The sequence below is a fragment of the Furipterus horrens genome, unplaced genomic scaffold (assembly GCF_987537825.1).
Source record: "Furipterus horrens unplaced genomic scaffold, mFurHor1.1.pri manual_scaffold_3, whole genome shotgun sequence".
NCBI classification, from domain to species: Eukaryota; Metazoa; Chordata; class Mammalia; order Chiroptera; family Furipteridae; genus Furipterus; species Furipterus horrens.
In genome coordinates, this window is record NW_028327173.1 from 148623632 (window position 1) to 148642821 (window position 19190).

Sequence of the window (19190 nt, forward strand, 5' to 3'; positions counted from 1 at the left end):
CTCCTGGTTGCCAGAAACTGAGCCTCCCCTCGGGAAGACCCAGTGAGGTTGCAATTTCCCTACAGGACACATGGGGGCGCTATGGCAAATTTCTGATGGCAGGACAACCTGCAGGGCTCCTTTGTACCTTAACACCAGATAAATAGGAACCAAAACTGACCCCGAAGCAGAGCAGGTCTCTAGAGTCGCTCCCTCTGGGAAGTTTAAGAAATATCTAGGATCCTTACCCACAGGGCCTCTATTTCCTCCTGTCCTATCAAACGTCCACCACGGGAAGCCAGGGGACCCTGTCCCGTTTCCACATCCCCACCATCCATGCCACAGGGCAGAAGAGGGCAGTAAAGTCAATTTCTTCAGCTGTCGGGAGCACCTTTTGATGTGGAGGTTGGCAGAGAGATGTGGGGGCATGTGTGTGCTGAGTGCAGGGTGCCTTTGCCTGCTGAAAAAGGGCCCTCTTGTAAATTGCTAGTTGTCAGTGTTACCTCTGAAATCCTGGTTGCTTACATCATCCTTGACATTGATGGTGAGGTAGATGGGCAGGGGGTTCTGGCCCTGGCTCAAAGCAGCACGCTGCTCTGACAGTTTGCACTCATTTCTCTGTGGAGAAACAAAATGGTTATGGAAAACAAGTGGACAAGCAGGTCCAGGGCAGCGCAAAATAACGGTCATCTGGACCTCCTGAGACCACCAGGCTGCTGTGGAGGCCTCTGGCCGACACCAGTTAAACCTGGTCTTAACGTGTACCAATAGAAGGTACACTTGTCCTTGGACTATTCACCACCCTGGACATGGGGGTGGGGTGGGGCTGGATCTGCAGTTTAGGGCTGTCCCTCAAAGTCCCAGGGTTCTCCTCGTGTCCTGGGAACCAGAGAATGAAGAGGCAAGGATGGGAGAGGCAACCACTGGCTCTCTTCATCCCCATCATCTTCCACCCACTCAAACTGGAGCAGCGCCATTTTTCTTATCTGCTTTGCATGTTGTATAAGATGTGTTTGGGCCAGGGAGGAGATTCTTTTCTCTTTATTTCCTTCCTTCTCTCCTTCCTTCTTTCCTTCCTTCCTTCCTTCTTTCCTTCCTTCCTTTCTTCCTCCCTCCCTTCCTTCCTTCCTTCCTTTTAAACAAAAGTCTGTAAACTTGGGCCCCAGATGGCAGCCAAGTCCCCTTTAAGTTCCCAGAGCACTGGGCTGTGTAATCCGAGCGGGAGTCCTGCAGATCAGCTGGAGCCACAGGCCACCGTCCAAAGTGAACCAGCCAGTGTACACAAGGCCCGTTGCAGTCTTAGAGGCCCAGGTGCTGATCCCAGGCCAAGCAACTGCCTGCTGGGAGAACATCCAAGCTTGTGAAGGCCACATAACCTGTGCAGGATGGTAAACACATGTGTGGGCCAAACGACTCTTGGGCCTCCCTTGAAAGGCAAACAGGATACCTGTCCTGGAAGTAGAGGAAGTGGCAGACTCATGGCAGTGACACTCATTGTCAAGGGGGGCTAAGGGAAAGGGGCTCCTACTTTTGGCCAGAGTGGAAGAGCAGAGGCCTCAACATTAAGCCCAAACTTGCTTTCCTGGCAACCCTGGCTCCTTCCCATAGCAGGCCCTAGAGGCAATGCTCAGACTTCTGATGTTTAAGCCTTGGTGCGTTCCTCCTCGTCACATGGGGCACTAACTCTTGTTAGAAGTATCAACTACCACTTATTGATGTCAGTCCCAGGTAAGGAATAGCACAGAACAGGGTCAGAATTTAAACCCATCCTGTCTGACTCCAAAGCCAAGACCTTCAGTTTCTGTCTGCTCTGCTTCAACACGAGGACAGGTTAAATGGTTTGCTATCAAAGGAGACAGATTGGGTTGGGGCCCATCAGAAGCCATGAGTGCCTCATGTCTGACTCTCCATGGCCTAGCGTAGCTCCTGGAATGCAGGAGGTACTTAATTTGTTGAGGGACTAAATGAGGGAATGAATAAATGTTGAAGGTGTGGTTTGGGCCATTCTTGGTTGCTCCAGTTGTCTGGGTTTTTTGGAAGAGAACACCTACTAGAAAATAATTTGTTGTTCCTCCTTCTTCTGGAAAATTCTGATTTGAAATCAGAACTCCTCAGATACTCTGGGAGTGGGGCGGACAGCCAAAGGCCTGACTAGAAGTTCTGCTTTGGGGCCAAGTAACAGCCAAAGCTGGTCCAGCCTGGAGCCTGTGCATCCAGGAGGATACAGGTGTTAGCTGAGCTCACCCTGATATCCAGGACCACAGGGCCATGGGTTCCTATGCCTCCAGCAAGCCCCAAATAGCTCTCAAAACAGTTGGGTCTCAACACAGTCTAGGGCACATATTGCTCAGATCATTGAATCTCAGTGCAGAAGGAACCTCATTGGGCCCATCCTCTGTGTGGTGACCTTGAGGAGCCCAGCTGACCTCCAACTACAGGGAGTGTCATTGAGTGAGGGTCCCAGCTGCTGAACTCTGATATCTGTGCTGTTTGTGCCGAGGCCACACTTCCCATGGGCAGCTCCCAGCCCATGACCCAGTGGGGCAGGCCCATTCTGGGGGTGTCGGGCTCTTCTCTGATGGCCAACTTGGCTAGAGGACTCTCAAAGGCCTTGCTGAACCTTCTAGACCACATACAGCAGTTTAGGATTCTTCCACCCAGCCTTTGTCCCCTCTCTCCCCCACTAGGGGTCAGACATGCATCACAGTGTGATGGCTCTCAGCTTTTCCAGCTCCCTCCCTGCTTTCTCTCATAGGTGTCTTGGTGTGACTCTCAGAGGGCAGGCCAGCTCTCTGCAGGGTTGTACCTAGGCCCTTCCCATCCCAATGAGTGGGCCTCGGTTATACTCTAAAGGGACATGGGAAGACAGTCCCACCATCTTCCTCCATCACACATTTGGGCACCTCACACCTTTTACAGTGCAAGGATGCACCTGCAGATCTACCCTTACTCCCTCCTGCTGCGATGTAACTCCAGACACCCCAATGAGGAAGAGAGCTGGAGAGGAGCCAGGTCAGGTGTGGTCCAGGAGGAGCTGGGTACCTACCTCATCCCCCAGGCAGGCCTCGATCAGCAGGCCCCAGAAGTCTGTAAAGGTGACCTTGTAGCCTTCCTGCCTACGCTGCCGGAGCTCCTCCTGGTACTTGAGGAGCTGGTCTGGGAACAGGGCAGGCATCTTGTCCTTGACCACGTGCCTCCGGGCCTCGAGGACGGCAGGTTCCAGGTTTTTGGAGGACCAATCAGGGTCACGGTACAAGGTAGCCATGGTCCTGGAGAAAGACAGGCATGTCAGACTGAGCTGAGCCAGCTCTGGTCAACCCCAGACCCTGGCAGAAGAGAAAGTGGGCATCTCACAGGAAACCCAAGCCTGCCGGGACGGGAGCCTGGAGGAAAGGGGTGAACATTATTATGTACAGACACAATTACTACCACTTCTCGATTGCCTGTTGTGTGCCAGGTATAGCATGCTGCTTACAAGTGAATATTCTGTACCCAGATCTTCCTGTGTTCAAATCCAGACTCTAGCACTCACTAGCTGTGTCATCTGGGGCAAGTTACCTAACCACTTTTCACCTCAGTTCCCCATCTGTGGAAAGGGGAGAGTTATGATCATTGTGCCTCTTATCTCACAGAGTCATTGTGAAGATTACATCAGGTAGTGCCATGTAATGTAGTTGGAATAGCACTGGGTACAAAGTAAGTGCTGGCCCGTGGAGTGGTGAGCTATCACTTGAACCCAGGCTTGGCTGATTTTACATCCTGGATTGTTTCCCCTCTGCCACATTAATTCCCATAATTATCATGCTGCCTAAAGATTTTCTTCTTCTTTTTCTTAACTTACATGTGGGCAGCAAAAATGGGGATCCCCTGGCCCTGGATCTTTGTCCCTGTTTGACTCTTCTTGACCTGCACCCAGATTTATGTCTATATCAGGACAGCACCTTGGGCCCCCACCTACAGAGGACCTTATCTGCAGCTGGACAGTTGTCTGAACAGTATCCTCTTCCTTTGCAGGATCTGTTTCTGGTCAGGGAAGGTGGTGGTTGGTCAGGAGATTTCTTCAACAAAAAGCACCTTGCTCCTCATAAGGTTCACTTGGTTACTTTTATACTTTTAAAAAACTTTCAAAACCAATACAAATAATTAGTTTTAAAAGAATCCTTCACAGTTCTTTCCTAGGCCAGGTACCCTCTCCCCACCATATAAGCAGGTTATCTCAACCTACTACTCATGGGCAGTCATTTGACAGGGAGCTTAAAAACCTGGGCCCTGGACTGTGAAAGCCTGGGTTTAAATCCCAGCGATACCACTCATAAGCCGAGTGGGCCTGGCCAATCCCTTTGTTTCTTCAGCTATAAAATGAGCAGAATGATCACATCTTCCCTATAGTTTTCTTATGAAAAAGAAACGAGATGATCCATCAGAAACAGTTGCCCCAGTGCTTGGCAGAGAGGCAACTTGTCTAATTTTCAGCTATTCCTTCTGTGTCCCATCTAGGCTGAAGACTCAGGGCCCCTGATGCCCCCAGGAGCTTGTAATTTTCCTATGGTGAGTTCACATCCACTCACCCCAATGAAAGACACCCATAGTGCCTCCAGGATGGGTGCCACACAGCTTGAGACCATGAGGGCTTAGAGGCCTACCAGCCCCAGCCAGAACAAGACACAGGTCTGGCGGAGAGAGAGGCTTTGGGTGGTCAGAGGGCCCTGGCCACTCAGGACCAGGGCTGCATTATGACTTTGGTGGCCTCTTTCACCATAAAAATATGAACAATTTTGTTTTATGACTGTTGTATACGGACAAATATAGTAATATTCTTTATTAAAATATTTTCTTCAACTTACAAGTTCATTCTTTCCTTCTGTTCTGAAAGGAAACATTTTTGTGGGTCCCTACAAGGCCCATGTGACCTAGGCATGGTGGCTCTTATGGAGAAGCTGAACTGCTGGTCTCACCTGGGAGAGCTAGGTTCTCACTCTCCTTGCTCATCAGCAGAGTGAGAAGGTAGGAGCCTGAGGAAGCCTGCAGGGCAGAGGGAGTGGGCAGGGATGCGTGGTGGGCTGGACTATGGGCAGCCAGGGCAGCTGGGCCAGCTCCACCCTAGGAGACTTGGCACCTTCCTGACCTAGGAGAGAGGGCAGCTGCATCTCCCCAGCATGACAGGATCAGGGGTACCAGGAGTTCACTCATAGTTAGCCACCATTTTCCCAGGTCCCTGCCCAGCCCCAGGGAAACAGTAACGTCAGTAATGACCAGCATGTATGATGTGTATAGCGTCTCTCCTGTATCCAGTACAGGGAGAGTCTCTCCAACAGCCTCATGAGATCAGTACTATAATTATCCCCACTTTACAGATACAGAAACTGAGGCTCAGAGAAGTTGAGCCGCATGCCTAAGGTCACGCAGCTCTAACTGGGAGAGCTGCCCAGGAATCATGAGTCACTCTAACAAGGGGTGGGGGAAAGTCACCAGAGACTCCAGGCCCACCGTTTTGCTGTTTGTTCTGGGTTTCACCAGACAGCAGCACCTAGTCCCTTACCAGGTGGCCCCTGACAAGCCTGTGATGTAGCTGGCACAGTTCAGGAGGTTCAGCTTCTGCAGCCCCAGCAGGTGGCCATACATGGCAGTCATGGATCTTGTTCCGCCCCCTGTGGCCATGATGGCTATGAGTGGTACCTGGGGGTACAGAGAGGCAGACTGTTAGGGCAATGCCAGGGGGAGAAGCCTTGGAGAGACAGACAGGAGCTGAGAAGGACGGTAGAGGAGGGAGAGTCGGCTACACAGAGCAGAGAGTGGGGCTCTGAGTGACCTTAGCTCCAAGCCCAATAGCTGGTGTTGGTAAAGGACTCTGAAGCCATACATGGGCTTGGTTAAATCAGGAACTCATGGCTGGAAGAGTTCTTCATGCTGTTAGTCTAACCCTCAGTTAACACACGATGAAACGGAGGTGCAAGGGGCTGGGTGGCTTGCTCAATAACCCAGCTTGTATACAGTTTCTTAATGGCTGCAAGTTGATTATCTTCTAGGGGACTTAACGTGAGGGCATCAGGCCTGGCACAAGGTATGTGCCCCATGTATACCTTATGCGTAAGAGCAGGAGGAAGTGAATTTCTGAAGTGGCAAGGAGCAGAGTTGTCACCTCTGCATGGACATGGGTTTCCTATATATGTCCTTCGTTTGTTCCCTAAAGATGGGAGGAGGGGGCTCTTTGCCTAGACTTACTCTAACTGTTTTCATTTGGCCAACATCCTGGCAAGCCCTCCTCAGGCATGAGGGGTCCATCCACACCTGCGGTCAGCCTCAGGAGGCAGACCCTCTGAGGCTGCCCAGAGAATGTGGGCTTAGTGCACACCGGGAGGAGTCAGAGGCTCTGACAAAGGCACCACCGTCTGCTCCGCAAGAGGAAGCTGGCCATGTGAGTGGAAGCTGCTTCTCTCCAGCTGCCGCCTGCTGTTCTTTCTGGGAATGTGTATATGTGTACATGCTTTGAGGAAAGGGCAAATTGAAGAAGGAAGGTCCCAGGGACATTTGGGTGGAGGTGTGCAGTATTCAAGGAGGTAGGGATTTGCATGCTTCCCTGGCTGGGAGGGTAGGCCCTTTTGTCACCTCAGGATCTTTTAGTGCTCCTTCCTTTCTCTCTCTACTCTGCTCTCCCCTCCTCGTGTGAACACAACTGAATCACACCCAACACAGCCCTCACCTGGAACCTTAGAACTAAGAGCAACCAGGAAAGGCAGTGCCGAGGCCAACCGGGCAGGGAAGGGCTGGGGCAGATGTCAGGGTGTTGTGTTGCAAGGACAAGTTCAGGGCAGGCACTGAGATCGGGCTGGCCAGCCTCTGCTCACCCACCTCGTCCATCTGCAGGTCCTCTTCCAGCTGCAACACCTGCTTCAGCGCCTCAGCCACCACCACCTTCCGCTTCTGCAGGAACTCCAGCTCTTCCTGGCACAGGCTGTAGCCCAGCCGCACATCTAGTGTCTGGGGGCTGTGGAAACAGAGGGCCTTGGCTGAGCAGGCCTCTAGACTCGACCTCTATGGAGAAGATGTGGCTTTAGGGTCTGCTTTCTTCTGTCAAATGGGGCTAACTGTGTTTAACTTCCAGCACTGTCTTCAGGACTTAACGAGATAACAAATGTAAAGTCCCCAAAACCTTAGCTGGTGCACGGTAAGCGGGTATGCAACAAAATTAGGGACTCATTGAGCCCTCTGCCTCCTCAGCAAGATCTTCAAAGTCCAGAAAGGCTTCCCCCAGGCACCTTCTATAGATGGGGGCCAGACATGGCAGACAAGGGGCACTGAGATCCTTCTGGCAGTCTCTCTGGACAAGGCTATTTAGTAAGGGCTTTTCTGAGCTGGATAAACATGGCCATGTTTTTATAGAGCTCACATTCTTCCTTAAGCTCTTCCTGCTCCAGAAATAATAATCGTCCTGTGTGTGTGTGTGTAATTGACAAAACCCTTCACCTCCCTGATCTCACCATTGTCATCCCCTAGGTCTGCATGGCTGGTGGGGCAGGGGCTGCTGCAGCATGAGCAGCACTTGCCTTCTTTGTATCACATCCTGCCCTGAACAAGTCCAGGCTCCCAGCCTGGCATTGAAGACCTGATGTGGTCTGTCCACCCTCACCTCCAGCTCCTTCCTGGAAGGGCCCATCAGCTCTCGGAGCTCAGAAGCGCTTTTGGCTTTGGGCCTTTGCAGAGGTCCTTGCCTTTGTTGGAAGCTTCCTCTCTCTGACCACCTACATCCCTTGCACCCTCCAGGGCCCAGCCCCTCAGTGACTCTAGGTGAATGGACCTTGACAATTTCCCACCTGAGTCTTAGTGATCTGAGTCACTAACAAGGTCACACCTCCTCGATGGCAGGGCCTGGGAGCTCTTCCATCACCTTCTTCTATGTCTACCACAGGCCTGCAGACACAGCTGTGAGGAAGTAACTTTTTCCTTGACCTCAGCAAGGAATGGATAATATTTGCTGAGAGTCCCACTTGCCAAACAGATCAGTGAGTTCTTGACATGTGTTATCTACAATAGCTCACTGGATCCTCAGAGCAACCAACAATGGTCAGTATTCTTGGTATTGCTCCAATATATAGATGAGAAAAACTGAGACTTAGAGAGGTTAAATAACTTATCTAAGGGCAGAGAGCTAATCAAATCAGAAATGGAAATTATGATCACTTGATTTTTGACAAGGGTGCCAAGACATTCAATGAAAAAAGAATAATCTTTTCAACAAGAAAAAACTTGGGACAACTTGGATATCCACATGCAAAAGAATGCAGTTGAGCCCCTGTGTCTCACTGTATATAAAAATTAACTCAAAACCAATCATAGACCTAAATATGAGAGAAGCCATAAAACTTTTAGAAGAAGACACGGGAGTAAATTTTCATGACTCTGGATTAGTTAATGGCTCCTTAACTATGATACCAAAAGAACAAGCAATACAAGAAAAAATACAGATAAACTGGAATTCTAACAAAATTTAAAATGTCTGTGCTTCAAAGGATACCATCAAGAATGTAAAAAGATAACCACCAGAATCAAAGAAAATATTTGCAAGTCACATATCTGACAAAGTATTTGTAATCAGAACATCCAAAGAACTCTTACAATTTAAAATAGAAGGTAAATAACCCATTTTAAAAATGGGCAAAGAATTTGGATAAGTATTTCTCCAAAGAACATATACAGACAGACAATAAGCCCATGAAAAGGTGTTCAACATCATTAGCCATCAGGAAATGCAAATCAAAACCACTTCGAGATACCACTTCACACCCACTAAGATGAACAAATCAGAGGAATGGGCAGAAAGAGGGTACTTTACCAGGGTGTAGACTTCATGTGTAATTCACAGTTCTCTCCCTGAGGTATGAAGGATGAAAAGCTTGTCAGGGATGACAATTCAGAGCCAAGTGATCCCAACCAAAGCAGTGCAGACTTACCACACTGCCCACTCCCTGGCTTGACCCAGCACTTGTGTGCATACATGTATATTCATGTGCACATGGGTGCACACACATGTGCATGTACATGCTCTGTCCCCACTCTCTCCTCTGGACATGACCCTCCCCGCCATCCTTAACTTGGCCTCCACATACTCTCTTTGGCCCCATGCTGCAGCTCAGTGTCTCCTACCCCACATGACTCCTCTATCCTGCCTGAGAGACCATTAGTCACCTTCTCCCATGTGCTCCCCAGGGTCTCCCCATCCCCTTGCCACAGGAGCTCCAGGTCAAGCTGCTCAGGGGGCCCTTTCCCATGCCCAAGCCCTCACCACAGGCATGGTCACCGCCTGGTCATCCGTGAGGCAACACAGGGGCTGGCTGACAGGGCCATTCTTCTTGTGTGCGCCACAGCAGCAAAGCTGGAAGGGAGATGGGTGCTTCTGTAAGTGGGGTGAGGGGCTCCTCTGGCAGCCTGCCTGCCCCAGCCCCCCACACCACCCCCCGATGCCACCTTGTACCCCACAGCTCCATTGGCTTCTGGGCATGTTCACGTGCATCTGAGACTGGAAATACTTGGGGTAGTGGAAGGAGGCAGGGTTTGGGCAGCAGGGCTCCAGGCATTGCGAGATGCGCTGTGTGTGCTCAAAGGACTCTGTCACGGTTACCAGGAGGTCCTTCCCTGGAAGAGGGGACAAGAAGGCTGTAACCCCTCCTCCCAAAGCCTCTCACTTCCCCCTTCCCAACTTGGTTCTGTAAAAAGCACAGCTGGGGATGCCCAGGACAGGGATTAGAATTACCTGGGGCACTGGTTAAAATGACCCAGTGAGTCTCATTCCATAGGGCAGGGCCAGCCCAGGAATCTGAATTTTTGTAAGGCTTGCATGTGATGCTGACAAATGAGGTCCCCAGAAAGCCCTCTGAGATGCTGAGTCCTCCTAGGTTCTGTTTGTCCAGGGGGTGCCTGCAAGTCACCTCCTACTGCACTGAAAGCAGCCCTACTGAAAGCAGCCCTCCCCATACCGCCAGTGGGGGTAGTGGCCTCTCCCTCCCATCCTCACCCATACCCATGGGGCCGTGCCACTCCTCTCTCTTGGGACAGTGCTGGAAGCCCTTGCATGGGTGGCATTGCCCATGGAGCAGTGAACAGGAGAGTCTCACGCTTGTGGATCTCTCAGGTCCCTGCCAGCCACCAAATGCTAAGACTCTCTGTGAATTGTCATCTGGTCAGAGGAGGGGGCACAGCTAGAGGGGCCTGGGCACTGTCAGTGTCCACCCACCCCAGCGCTCATTACTGCACCAGATCCAGCAAACCCTGGTGTGGCCAGCACTGTGTCCCTGACCCCTGACCCAGGGTGCTCATCAGGCCTGGGAAGCTCTGAGGGTTATGTAAGTGCCTGGAAGAGCAGAACTCTTACAGAGGGGTGGGGGATGGGGAGACAGGGGTTCACAATCCCTGAGGGTGAGAGGATCCTGAGGCATCTCATGCCAAGCTTTCGGTTGCCAACTGAGCCCAGGGCAGCCCTGGAGCAGCCAGTTCTGGTGCTGGCATGGCGGGGGAGGCAGCCCTCTCTCTGCTTCCCCAGCAGGCAGAGGCAGTCAAAGCACCCACTTTTCCTGTTCTTCCTCTGCCTTCTGGATTCTGCATGAACCTCCAGGTGGGAGACTTGTCGAGCCTGCAACAAAGAAGCGAGGGTCATTCCAAGCACATGCCATCACCTGCTCTGAGGGGCCTGGCCTGGGAGGAGGCCGGGGTGGGCCAACCACACTTTCTGAACACAATCAAATCCTGCCTTCTTATTCAGAGATTGAATATTTGAAAAGGAAGCTCTACTGAAACGTCTAGGCTATATAGTCACCATTTACCAGGCGTGAGACATTCTCAACTGCCGGTTTGGGGTGGAACCTGAGGGAACTTCTACTTTGGGCTTTGCAAGTGAATAACTTCCGATGAAATAGCCTTCTCAAGAAGCAGAGGCAGGTCCAATTCCTTCACGATGAACTCCCTCAGGCTGACTTTTGGGGGAGAGATTTTGAATCCTGGGGTTTTAGATGCATCTGATTAAAATGTCTGTATCAACAGCTGAATTATGAAAATCTTTTTAATACTGAACTTGGGCTTGTAGAGAGATTGGGGTTGGGAAAAATGGGACTGAGATTGATTCTGGGAGAAGGCTGTCTCCTAGCGGTTTTTTTTTTTTTTTTATTGGGGGAGGCTCCCAGGAAGGAGGCGTCATGGTGTGTGGGATATGGGATGCTGGGCCGGGGGACTGATGTCCCAGCTACCCCTCCCCAGAAGCAGGAGCCCAGCTGCTGCCCCGCCCCTGCCCTTGCTTCTTTCGGCTGGCCAGCTTCAGTTACTTTGACTCCTAGTGAGCCCTGGGACAGGCCCAAGCTGGGCCCCATGTTCTGTCTCTGTCTGTTCCCCTGAGAGCAGCAGCCACATGTGGCCTCTGGAATTACAGGAACCTGGAAGGACAATTACCACCAGCACGCCATTGGTGATGAGGATCTCAGGTGGAGAGGACCTGAAAAACAAAGTGAAAACTCCAGCTCAGTTCTATCATTCTTGCCTGATCTCTCTCAAAAGAGAGAGCACAAAACTGAGACAGGGTCAACAATGAGATAGCAGAGCCTCCCTGGTCCTCATGAAAAACGTGGCTTAAGAAATCTTCAGTTTGTAGATTGTCAAGGAGAAAAATGGCATATATTTTAAATAGAATTTCCAGGGAAAAAAATAGATTTATGGGTTAGAAGGAGTAGAAGATGTCCCCTGCCCTTTTCTTCCCTTAAGTAATAACTGTTCCTTCTGTCCAACCAGATGAAATGCAGAACTGTGAGAATAAACAGGCAGCGAGAAAAGGCCAGACCACTCCCTAGAGCAGATGTAACAGTTCTGGTAGAGAAAGTAACCCATTCTCCCCTCTGTGCTTTGTTTAATGGATGCGTTTAACAAACAGTTCTGACCCAGGCAGAAAGGGGCCTGGGGAACAAGAAGCATCCTTGTGTTATAAGCCCAGAATATAAGGCTCCAAGGTTATACTTAGCAGTACACTTAGGCCCAAGATAACTGTCTCCAGATGAACTTTTAGTACCAATTTTGGCATACTTCATTTTGTAAGCCACTTTCTAATTCAGCCAAGGATCCCCCCCTAAAATTCCTGTCAAATCAAGACCTGGAGAAGAGAGCCCAGAGTTTCTTTAATGTGAAGCAAAGTTGATTTTTAAGTTGTCAATCAGCTGTTGATGGGAAATGAGGCACCTCAAATACAGTAATGCCGCACTCAATGCCTTCACTGGGCTCTTGGAACTGCGGTGAAATGGTGTGTAATGAAACAAATTTTAACATAAGCTGATTAAAATAAACAAGAGTTAAGTTTCTGTATCATCTCATCATTATAATGAAATAACAAATAATGTTGAGACATTATCCAGAGACCTACTATAGTTCCAAGAGCCTTAGGCAGAGGACTTTCTTAGTGGAATGTGACAAGCCCTCTTGTTCTAGCTCATTCCTCTCATCCTCCATCCCTGGCTGATCAGAAATCCAGGGGGCTCAGCTCTGTCAGGGCTATGAAGAGGGGAGCAGCCAGCTGTCCTGGGGCAGGCTTGTCCCCTTGGGCAGAGGACCTGCTGCCCTCCCTCACCACCCCTTCTCTGCCTTCTCTCTCTGTCTTCTTGTCCTTCTCATCCTCCAGCTCTTGACCCAATTCCACTTGAGTCTTCAGCGTAGTCAGACCTCCAGGACCCTGAGGCATTCTTCTAATTGAACATGATGGGAAATAACCCCACATGTTGGGTCAGAGCCTCCCTCTGACTTGGTCCCAAAGTTGGCTGCAGAGGGCAACAGGAGCCAGTATCTGCTCTAGACCGAGGTGTCAGGGAGTTTGTTCTAACAGTTCTGAGTCAAGGAGGAGACCCCTTGGTCCTGACCTCTTTCTCAGCCTGGTCTCCACAAGCTCTGATCACTATGTTGGCAGGAATTCTTCCCATAGACCACTCTTAGGAATACAGGGGAGCTGAGGCAGTGGGTTGACCAGAGTATTAGATCTTTAAAGCAAAACGATGTCAGTAGAACAGGGTGAGTAGGGATGGGGCCCAGGCACCTGCAGTATTTAAAAGTTCCCAGTGATTCTAATATACAGTGAGGAGTCTGAGGTGAGTGCCAGTGAAGAGGAGATGAGGGGAAGACAACAAAGATGTAGACAAGGCTCTGAAATGCAACTTGGGGGACAGAACCCTTGAGGAGTCCTCAGGGCCTGGAACCTACTCACCTCTTCTCCAGCAGGAACTCCACCTCCAGCTCCTCTATGCCCTGCTGTGGGGGGAAGGAAAGGTGGGTGTGAGCTGTGAGCTGCCCCAGGAGCCCCTGTGAAACTGCCCATCCTTCCCACAGAGCTGTCCTGCTGATATGGAGTAGGGGCAGCTGCTCCTGGCTCTTGTCCCTTCTGCCTCCTGCTGTCCCCAAGTCTTTGACAGCAAGCACATCACTGGCCACCCAGGGGAGGGTCAGGGTACGGAAATGACCCCCAACCCCAACATTCAAACTCCTCTGCCCCTGAAATATTTCCCTTTCATCTTTTATCCCCATTATTCTACTTCACATTGCTCTCCTGCCTTCCTGAAGGGCTGTGCAAGGGGCAAGGGAGAGCTGTGATATTGCCCCTGGAAAGTTCAACACTGAAGTGTGGGGTCCCTCCCCTGCCTATTCCTTTATACCTCTTACTGTGTAATTTCAGGCAAGTTATGACTCACTGGACCATAATTCCCCACTGAATGTAATCAGGTGATGGCAGGGATGCTCAGGCCCTGACATATCCCCAGTGCCTCCAGCAGTGCCTGGTCTATAGTGGGCATTCAAATATTTGCTGAATGATTGACTCTATTATAGAACATCCTGGTTCTTTCCAGCTCTGACTTTCTCTGATTTGCAGATTTGTCCTCCTTCACTCTCATCTGTCCCTCTGTCCCCTGGGGGCTGTCCCAGCAACAGGACCCTGAGGGAAGGAAAGGAGGAAAGGGAGTCAACAGTTACTGCATCTCCACTTTGCACTGGGAGCAGTGGTAGGTGCCTTAGCTACGGTTTCCCATTTAAGTCTCAACGGCTCTGGGTGGCAGGTACCAATATCACCATTGTGCAGAGGAGGGAAAAAAACACAGAGGCATTAAATAGCTTCTACAAGGTCATAAAGCTGATAAATATGAGCACTGGGCTTTGATCTGCAGTTATCTTCCCCTGGCTTGGCTACCACACAGAGAGGAGCCGTGGAAAGAAAGGTGTCATTGGTGTGACCAGCTGTTCCTCATTAGGCAGGAGGCTGGGGCCTGGCAGCTGCACCCACCTCTGGGTTGAGTGGAAACTTCACATGGGTTTTCTTCCTGAAACAGAGCTTGGTGAGATCATAGAGAACTGTCAAGAGATGGTCATCTGGTGTCACTGAGTCTTCATCACAGACACTTAGCTCTAGCACATTCTAGGAGAGAAGGTAGGGCACAGGTCTGGTTACAATGGTTGCATTGACCTCAGTCCTAGCAAGGAGGTGAGTCTGAGGAACAGGGACCAGCACAAAGGTCTCTGCTTAGGTGTGAGAAGCATTGGTAGGGAGATGAATTTAGAGAGGAAAGTGTCTACTCCATCTTTTCCAAGTCTCTGAAGACTTCCTGCCCCTCTGCTCTGACTCCCCTTTTGGAGAATTTTGCAAGCTTGGCAGGGGCCTGTGAAGTGTGAGGGATTTCACTTTACCTGGGGGAAGAACAGAAGGGCAGAGCAAGCAAGGCTCCTGCCAGGATATGGAATGTGTTCAGCACTGGGGCTTCAGGAGCTGAAGACAGCTCCTGTAGTGTTAGAAGACCCAGATCAGGGAAACTTGCAACTTAACACTCCAGGGGAGTGATGTGTCAAAGATGACAGGCATTCTGATCCTTGATAGGGTTGGGGTCAGGTGTTGCAACTCCATCCTTTGGCCCATCAGCTCCTAATGAGGGCTTATAGATGGTCCCAAAGCAGCATGTCAAGAGTTGAGCACCTACCCTGTCATCTGACTGAACTCTGAGGTCAATGGTCTCAGGTGACATGGGTTAACCTCTGTGGCCTTTTGTTCTAAGGATCCTGGGAGATGTGGGTTGGAACTGGGTTTGCCTCTTTGGTCCCTATTTGGTACACATGAGATGGCTTGGAGCGTTTGCAGTTGAATGAGATCTGTTGACCCTGTAATTACTGGAAACCCAGGTATGTCCCAGAACCCACCTAGTAGCCCTCTAGATCTTTAGACAAAGGAAGCCCAAATTCTGATTTCAAGATGGCCAATTGAGCCCACATTGAAATCCCCTTCTTTCACCAGAACCATGTATATGATAAATATTTTTAAAACAATAAATATAAAGAAGAAGCATGTCTAAAATATGAAAGCAGTAAGCTGGATAGAGCTCCCAGGTCTCAAGTGTCCCAAGACCGGTTGATGCCTCCACCGTGAGGCCACATTTCTCATAAGGAGCACTCTGCTGAGGCTGCCACATGCAGGGTGCCCGAGGGAGAAGTCTCCCATAAGGACAGGTGAACTTGACTTAGAGTCACCATATATCTGAATAAGACCAGCACCATGAAATAAATCAACAAATGAAAGAACATACATTAGAAATAATAAAGCAACCTAAAAAGAATTTAAGATAGAGAACGCCCTCTGGATGGAATTAGACTGGCCTTGGTCCTAGTGAATAGCATGGTTCTTCTCTTCAGTGTATTCTCCTGCTTGGAGTATGTTCTGGAAGGTGCTGGAAACACACTCTATTTGGGGGCAGGAGATGCCCAGTTCCAGAAAGAATTAGGTAGAAGGACAAGAAAGACAGGAAAGAAGGTGGAAGAATAAGCAGACTCAGAGAAGGACAAATATGAGACAGGCTGAAAGGAGTGGGTGAATGAGACAGTAGGTCAACAGTAGGGCAAGAAATAGGTAGAAAGAAAGACAAATAGGCATAAGCCAGACATGTGAACAATGAGAAGGACAGCTTGCAGGGAGGGGAACAGAAATGTGGGCAGGGCAGGCAGGTGCGGTCCTCCACAGCCCACCTTCACTTGGCTCTGGATCTGGAAGTTGAAGCTCTCATTCCACTCCGGATTTGGGCAGTTGGAGATGGTCCTAGTCCTCAGCTTCTCTTGAGAGGCGGTGGGCAGCCAGAGGCTCACATAGCAGTCTGTCTGGCTCACTGTCCAGGGAAGACAAGTGTGGGAAGAAAGGACGAGTTGCCAATCCAGGTCCATAGAGGAGACAGTGCAGTCAGAAGGGAACTCCAGGCAAGTCACTTCCAGAGCAAGAAGGCTTTGTCTCAGCTTCAGGTCCCCTCCTGACTCATGAGTCTGACTCTCTAGGGACTTTTGTCTCAGAACCCTTTGGAGGTCACAGACTGTAGGCTAGAGGTTTCACAGAGGGGGACCCAGAATGCACTGACTGTTCTCATGGACATAGATGGCCTGTGGCTCTCAGCAGAAGCACCCTGGCTCTCTGGTTTGGGACAGGGGTATGGTGCACAGTTTTCTCTCTGCCAGGGAAAGATCTGGGGGACCAGCCCCAAAGGGCCAAGCTTACCTCTTGCATTAACCCAAGACCCCAGGGAAACAGAAGTAGGGCTCAGCTCTTCCTCCGGGCAGAGGAAAAGCAAGGATTAGAAGGGACTCCATCTGTTGTGAGTTGGCCCAGAGGGCCCCAGGGGGAAAGGACTTGGGAAGAACAAGATATTCAGTAGGATCTAGGAGAAGAAACCACCATCTACGTATGGCTAAATATCTTAACTGCACCTGCTGGGTTCTTCATCCCTACACTGGTCTTCCAGCATGAGGTGTGTGACTCAAGAAACTCTCACATTGGAAGCCATAGGCATTTTTTTTTTTTATTTGAAATGAACAACCCAAGTGTGCTGATGCTGACTGTGCTCTGGAGAAGGGAAAGAAGCTGTGGTCTCAACAGGCCTTCTCAAAGTAAAAGAAGGCCTCCCAGGTCTTTTGGTTGGAGCGCCAGAAGCCATAGGGCAAAAAATAGTAAACCAGTCTGGCTCCCTCCTTCCATTCTATCTGGGAGGGGGTGGAAGGGGTGCCATGACTGCCCTTGACACTCTCCTGGCAATCTGCTGGGCTAATTCCAAGGGTTCACACCAGGTACATAGAAAATGAGAAAAGGCAATAGTTTCCAGTGTCAGAGAGTCTTCTGGATGGTAAAGCCATTGTGGGCAAGGGAGTTCTGTACTGGTAGGACTGATTCAAACTAGTTCACAATTTTTATTAGTAATGTCCTGTGGGAGTGGAACCAGAGGTGCATCCGTAGACTGACTTGTTCCTACATTGTCACTATACTGAGAACTTTATCAGAGTTAATAACCATAGATTACATTACAAGAATCCCTAGCTTCTGATTTTTCCCCAATGTCTGGTTAATCTTTGAGGGCTTACCATACAGTGAGTTGGCATTCACAGCCCTCCTCCCACTGAATAAAGGTGAGATGACACAGTCCTTTGCATTGTCATAATCATCCTTTAATCCAGACACAAAGAATGATCAACACTCAACAGAATGAAAAAAATAAAAGACCTCATCATCCTCATCATCCCCTCCATGCCCAACCTGCTACTTCTCATGGTCAACTCAGGTGTCCAGGCCAGACACCAAGTATTGTCCCTGACTCTTGCATTGAGTCTCTTTAGCTCCTTTGATCTCTGCAGCCCACCTACATCTCCTTACTCGTACTGCCGCTGCCCTGGTGCAGGCCACCTTCATCTCTGCTGCCTCTCTCCCACTGGGCGCCTTGTCTTCTGTCTTGCCCTATTCAAACATTTTCTCTCAAGAGAAATCAGAGAGATCTTTTTAGATCTGACCATGTCACTCCCCAGTTGAAGATCCTTTAATGGCTCCCACTTGTACTCAGGAAGGAGTCCCACCCACTCAACATGATGTCCTTGCTAAGATCCCCAGCCTCAGCCTTATCTTTCGACTCTCTCTGAACCCCAACCCCAGCCCCTGCACATACATGTGCACCACACATGTGTATGCACACACAGGTGCACCTGGGCTTACACTCCAGCCAAACTGAATCACTTATAGGTCTCAGAAGGTGCCATACTGTTTTGTCATTCTTTATGCCTAGAATCTCCTTCTCTTCTGCTTTCACCTTGCTTTTCCCTTGGCTAGTGCTTTTGTGTTTCAGAAGGAACTTCCTCTGGAAGCCTTCCCTGAGTCCCCAAGTCTGGGCCAAATGCTCCTCTTAGCCCAGAGCCCCCTGCTATTCTCCTGGCGAAGCACTGGCTAACAGTGTGCCCTGAAACTGGCAGGCCCAGGAGACCATGCGTCAGCACTTAGTAGACAATGGTTGAGTAAATGAATGAATGTAAAAGCTGAACTTCCTGCTACTGGGCTGTATCAGTAGCCCCAGAAATTCTGGTTGAGTCACTGCAGGTACAGGTAAGCCAGTTGCATGCTTAATCTCTCTGCCCACAAGGAGATTTCCTAGGGATGCACTCAGTCATCCTGGATCTCTCCTGCGGATTTTTTTGGACACTGACCCCCTCCTCCTGGGCCTGTAACATTCTCCTTGGGTCAGCCTCCTGTACATTAGAAGCCTACAGGCAGTGACTCCACACCCATTTGCTTAGCATGATACAATGGACTCTATAAATGCCCCTTTCCCTCTAAAATCCCTTTCCTGTCATCAGTCCATGCCTAAAATTCTCCCATTAAATGCATTAAATAAATCTCAGTATTTTTGGCTTGGAAGAGACAGAGTTGATCAGATACCCACACTTCAAGTGTTAATTTGTTTTTCAGTTCTTTTGCAGAGAGCTGTTCCCACCTCCTCCCCATAAGCTGGGAAGACGGAGAATGCAAACCATAGAGGAGGCAATTCTGGGGAGGGAGGGATGATGGGGGAAATCTGGATAGCAATCCGGGGCAGGTGTCATTAGCTGACTGCAAGGACAGTGACTGTCGAGTTTGCAATGAAGGGTGGTTAAGCAACGATGACCCGATTCTGAGAATTTCAGGGTGCAGGGGATTTCCGAGGCATAGATAGGTTCTAATCCTTGTTCCTCATGAAGTGACAGAGGGCTTGGTCATCTGAATGACATACATCCTTTCCAGGAATGTGGGTGGCGAAAATGACTCAATGCTTTCTACAGATGTTGAGAACACTCTCCCTAATACCTCTGGAGACACCGGCCTCACCTCCCTTGGAGTGCTGGTTTGCATTTTAATTTATTTTACCAAGAGGAATTAAAACATT

The 19190-nt window shown here is 49.9% G+C and overlaps 1 protein-coding gene across 1 annotated transcript in view; it reads right to left on the minus strand.

Annotated features, from left to right (window-relative positions):
* Positions 1-19190, minus strand: part of PLA2G4E (phospholipase A2 group IVE) — a 33358-nt gene that overhangs the window by 6994 nt on the left and 7174 nt on the right. The window contains exons 3-14 of the mRNA XM_090270460.1: positions 15994-16130; positions 14270-14401; positions 13202-13242; positions 11413-11455; positions 10540-10603; positions 9449-9609; positions 9260-9349; positions 8810-8847; positions 6829-6964; positions 5519-5655; positions 3026-3248; positions 483-597 (exon numbers count right to left, since the gene is read on the minus strand). Coding sequence (XP_090126586.1) covers positions 483-597; positions 3026-3248; positions 5519-5655; positions 6829-6964; positions 8810-8847; positions 9260-9349; positions 9449-9609; positions 10540-10603; positions 11413-11455; positions 13202-13242; positions 14270-14401; positions 15994-16130 — 1317 coding nt within the window. The remainder of the gene's footprint in view (positions 1-482; positions 598-3025; positions 3249-5518; positions 5656-6828; positions 6965-8809; positions 8848-9259; positions 9350-9448; positions 9610-10539; positions 10604-11412; positions 11456-13201; positions 13243-14269; positions 14402-15993; positions 16131-19190) is intronic.